Here is a 4,818-nt window from a genome sequence, read left to right as displayed (position 1 = left end):
AGAGCGAGAGAGAGAGAGAGAGAGAGAGAGAGAGAGAGAGAGAAAATGGGAACAACGCTAGCTCCCATTCTTAGGAAGCAGATATGGATGCAGGGTTCAGATCCAGCAGCTTGCTCAGCACAGTGCATGAGATGCTGTAACTCTCCAGCATCGTTGCTATTTCTGAGTATTTATCACAGTTCTTTTTTTTTCTTTCTTTCTTTTTAACTTTTGAGTTAGCAGCAAGCATCTCATCTTCTCACAAGCATCCTCTATCCCTGCTGACAAAACTGTCATCACACGGCTTCCAGAAGGGACCCGGGCAGAGCGGCTCTATCTACAGACATAGCAGGCTCCCGTCTTACATAGTGGGAAGGGACGTCCTATCTCTGACCTTGGAAAAGAAGGAGTGCAGTGGTGTCCTTCTCTTCTTGGACTGGGAGGTACGGGTGGGGAGGGGCTGGCTCGGGATTCTCTGTCTCTGTTCCATGAAACTAAAAAGAAAGAAAAAAGTGACAAAAAAAAAAAAATCATGAGGCAAGCCCCAGATGGTCATCTGAAGTGTCCCTGCCAATCAGCCTTGCTGCTCATTGCAGAGTGCACCCTACTGGGGAAGAACACACACACACATACACGCACATAGTAGTCAGTCTCTCTTTGCATCACCCACACATGCACACATGCACACATGCCCCCCACACACACACATCAGTCTCTCTTCGCATCAGTCACCTGACTGACTGAGAGTCCCTCTGTTGAACTGAAGGCACCCCCCCCCCCGCTACACCCCCCCATGGGATTTCACCTTTCAGTGGTTCTCATACTTGAGCGTGCATCAGAACCCCTGGGGAAAGCATATTAAAACGCACACTCACGCCAGGCTTTATCCTCAGACTTTCTGACTCTGCACAGTGCCACAGGCAGGCAACCAACTAACCTGTATTCCCAGGAAACTCCCAGGAGGTACTGAGCTACGGTTAGCCTGGGACCACACTTTAGAACTACCTTAATACAAGAAAGACATCACAGCATTGAATGTCTGTCCCCTCCAGAATAGAGGGCTTGTAAACTCATACTAAGGCAAAACAGAAAACAGTTCCCACCAAAGGAAGTGTGTGGGGACTTCCTTCTGGCCACTTGATGTTCGGATAGAACCTGCTACTCCTTGGGTGGGATACTCTGGATCAGAGTTTGATAGAGCCCCGAGGACAGCTACCGTTGTTTAAAAAGCTCACGTCTGATAGGCTGGGGCCCGCTCACTGAGGAGCCTCGTTGTGAAGCAGCTGGCGTCTGCGGTCAGTGGCAAACAAAATCACGCCTGGAGCTACTCTCCACTGGGCAAGAAAACAAGCTGCTCCTTGTTTCTTATGCTCAACCTCTTTTGCAGGATGGACAGAGCCACAAAGGATGCTAGCCAGCTCAGGGATCTTTCCCCGGCTTCAGACACCAAGCCACAAGCCTGGTCCTAATAGGTGGGACTAGAATTCAAAGGCATAGGGCATTTGCAAGCAGGGCAAAGTGAAGGGACATTGAATGGCTTCTCCCGGAAGATACAGGACCCGTGGTTAGAGACACTCACATGGCTTCCTTCTCTAGTTTAATGCTTGCTCTAGCAAACCCTCCCCAGGGCCTCTGCCTCCCCTTACATGAGCAAGGATGTCATCTCTTGTCGGCTGACAGGCTGACTTCCAGAGCTCATCTTAACCTCACATGCAAACTTGGAAGTGGTTTCCACGTTACTAAAGGAGCCTTCTATTTGAGCATCCCTAGGACTTGTCAGGTTCCAGACCCACTGCAGAATTGCTGGATGAGAATCTTACGGAGCTAAGAGCCTGAATGCTACACTGTGTGTACAAGACTCTTGGTTTGGCCAAACCCACACTGGTGTATAGTAATCTCTGAACTAGAAATGAACCCCAAGATTGGCACACTCCATGGAGCAGAGGCTGTATCTTAGTTTTAGGAAAGACCCTAGAAGTCACAGAAGGGCTGTGTTTGTGCTCTCTTTCTTTCTTTCTTTCTTTCTTTCTTTCTTTCTTTCTTTCTTTCTCTCTTTTTTCTTCCTTTCTTTCTTTTTCTTTAAGATTTATTTATTTATTATATGTAAGTACACTGTAGCTGTCTTCAGACGCACCAGAAGAGGGCGTCAGATCTCATTACGGGTGGTTGTGAGCCACCATGTGGTTGCTGGGATTTGAACTCATGACCTTCAGAAGAGCAGTCAGTGCTCTTCCCCACTGAGCCATCTCACCAGCCCCTGTGTTTTATTTCTATAAATAAAGAATTACAGCATGTGTTTGTGGAGTACATTGAAGTTCACAATTGCTGCATTTTGGATTCGGTTTAACGCTTCCAGACTCACGTTGAAATTGAATGCTCACTACTAAGTGAGCCAGCTCAGGCTCCGCCCTCATTAGTAGATTCGTTCATGTGGTTAAAGGACCAAAGGGTTAACGCTATCATGAAAATAAGTCTGTTGTAGAATCCAGTTTGGTTGGGCTGAACTCTCACCAGGGGATATTCTGCAACACTTTAGGACTCTGTCAGCAAGAAAAACCACCCACTGCTGGAGTCCTTTCCCTTTGGACCTGAACTGAGAGTCCAAGCCACTCTGTTCCTAACTCAGTTTCTGGAGCTTTGTTATTAGCAATAGAAATGAACTAAGGTAACTGTGGAGATAAAAGTAAAGCCAGTGGTGAAGCATCATCCTAGCACGCAGAGATCCTGAATTCTGGGATGCTCTTTTCCCTCCCACTACTAGAGACCAAATGCGAGGCTTTGCACACGCTAGGCAAGTATCTACCGCTGGCCTACAGCCTCAACCTTCAGTTTTTTAAAAGCAAGTGCCACAAGGAAGCTCAGGCTGGCCTTCCACTTGCTATGTAGCACAAAGCCACTTTCAAACTTGATATTCCCCTGCCTCAGTTTCCTTGGTGCTCAGATTCCTGGTATGAGCCATCACAACCAACCAGAAAGCCATTATTAAATTTCCTTAAACAAACAAACAAACAAACAAACCAAAAAGCAAAACAACATCTGTAATCCTAGCATTCAGAAAGCAGAGGCAGGAGGATAGCTTGGGCTACATAATGAGCTCCAGGACACCAACTTGGGCTACAGGGAGAGACTCTGTCTCAAAATAAAATGAAGTAAAAACAAATGAAAAGAAGAATACGCAAGCATGGCGCGGTGGGGCTCAGGTGCCCTCGAAGCTTTCGGGTAGCAAAAGCAGAAAAAGGCCATGCGTTCAAAAGAGCTCTAGGCTTTAGAAGAACACCTTTTCTTAAAGAACAAAAATAAGCCGGGTGGTGGTGGCGCACACCTTTAATCCTAGCACTTGGGAGGCAGAGGCAGGTGGATTTCTGAGTTTGAGGTCAGCCTGGTCTACAGAGAGTTCCAGGACAGCCAGGGTTACACAGAGAAACCCTGTCTCGAAAAACCAAAAAACAATAAAAAAATAAAAATAAACCAGTAGAGGAAACCTGGCGTTAAATGGGTCGCAACCCTCTCCAGTACCAGCAGTTTCCTAAGAGACCTGCACACGCCCTCAGCACCTCCAGCTTCCTTCCAACCGTTGTGACCTTTACACCCACCCCTATCAAAACCAAAAATCATCTCCACCTGTGCTAACACAGGCTGCCTGGGAGAACAGGGTGAACCAACTATGGATGGATACAGAACACTGAGTTCTGGTCACTTGGCTCTAAACAGTCATTTTCTGCTAGAGGAGGAAGAACAGGAGGAGCAGGAGGAGGAGGAGGAGGAGGAGGGTTGGAGATCTCAAGCTGCAGGCAGAAGTCTGACAGAGCCTTGTCTGGTCCCTTTACATCCCTAATGCATCTCTCCACCTCTGGAGCTGCGCCCTAGCTCAGGGTTTCTACAGTTCCCAAGGCCATCAGCATGTCATGGTTCTACCCGGTCTTAGAGAAAAGCCATGGATCAGGGGTACTGGAAGCTTTTCAAGCTGTATTCTAACACCCAGACATCTTTACAAACGTAAGTCCCTCAGACTCAAATATTAGCTCAAGAACGTCCCTCCACGTAATGAAGCCACGAGGCGTATTATAGAGACCCAGATTACAAACAGTAGTAGTTTTCCTCATCTGTAAACTGAAGGGGAAAAAAATGGCTAGATTTCAAACTACCCTTTGAACTCTGATCTTATTAGCTATGGTAAAAAGATGAATAGCTACCAGCAGTGTTTGAGGCACCAGGTCAGGCCCTTTAATGGTGAGGCAGGAAGAGCCGAGCCCCGTTTAACGCAGGCCGAAGGTTAACTGTGATTCTCTGGGCCCTGTGTAAACTCTGTCACCCACAGCAGTGACAGCAGTACGCACACTTTGTCTGCTCCACTGTGGGAGCATGCTTTGCCAGAAGCCGTTCACAGCTGTGCCCCGTCACTGCAACTGTGAAGTTAATTAGTCTACCTGCCGAGGGAGGAGTCAAGCATCCGTACGAGGAAAGGACGGCATTTCTGAGAACAAAGTTAGATATTTTGGAATGACTTCACAGTGGGAACCGGCTCAAAGATTGCTGTGCGGTTAGGTATTCGGACGGAGGGGGTTTGAGGAAAACTGTGATTTCAAAACGAGGCTGCAGGGAACGTCACAAGGGCCTTTACATTCTTGCTAGAGTAAAACAAATCGAAGCTAAAGGTGACCTGACATTACATGAGGTTTGCCTAAGAAAACAACTCAAAAAGCCAACTACTAGATTAAAATTCAAAGAAAAGGCCATGTCCTGAGTTAGTAGGAAAGCTGTACTTCAGGCGAAGTTGGGAAGTGTTACTTTTTTTCTTTCTTTTTTTTTTTTTTTTTTTTTTTTTTTTTTTTTTTTTTT

The 4,818-nt window shown here is 46.8% G+C and overlaps 1 protein-coding gene across 4 annotated transcripts in view; it reads right to left on the bottom strand.

Moving 5' to 3' along the window:
* The window catches only part of Mro (maestro), an 18,370-nt gene that overhangs the window by 8,207 nt on the left and 5,345 nt on the right, over positions 1 to 4,818 (bottom strand). For all 4 annotated transcript variants that reach the window (XM_031366013.1, XM_031366011.1, XM_031366012.1 and 1 more), the window contains one exon: positions 374 to 473. In XM_031366013.1, the coding sequence (XP_031221873.1) occupies positions 374 to 473 (100 nt within the window). The remainder of the gene's footprint in view (positions 1 to 373; positions 474 to 4,818) is intronic.

Source organism: Mastomys coucha, unplaced genomic scaffold, assembly GCF_008632895.1.
Source record: "Mastomys coucha isolate ucsf_1 unplaced genomic scaffold, UCSF_Mcou_1 pScaffold13, whole genome shotgun sequence".
Lineage (NCBI taxonomy): Eukaryota > Metazoa > Chordata > Mammalia > Rodentia > Muridae > Mastomys > Mastomys coucha.
The sequence above is the reverse complement of the archived record's forward strand: the minus strand, read 5'-3'. Positions and strand labels throughout refer to the sequence as shown.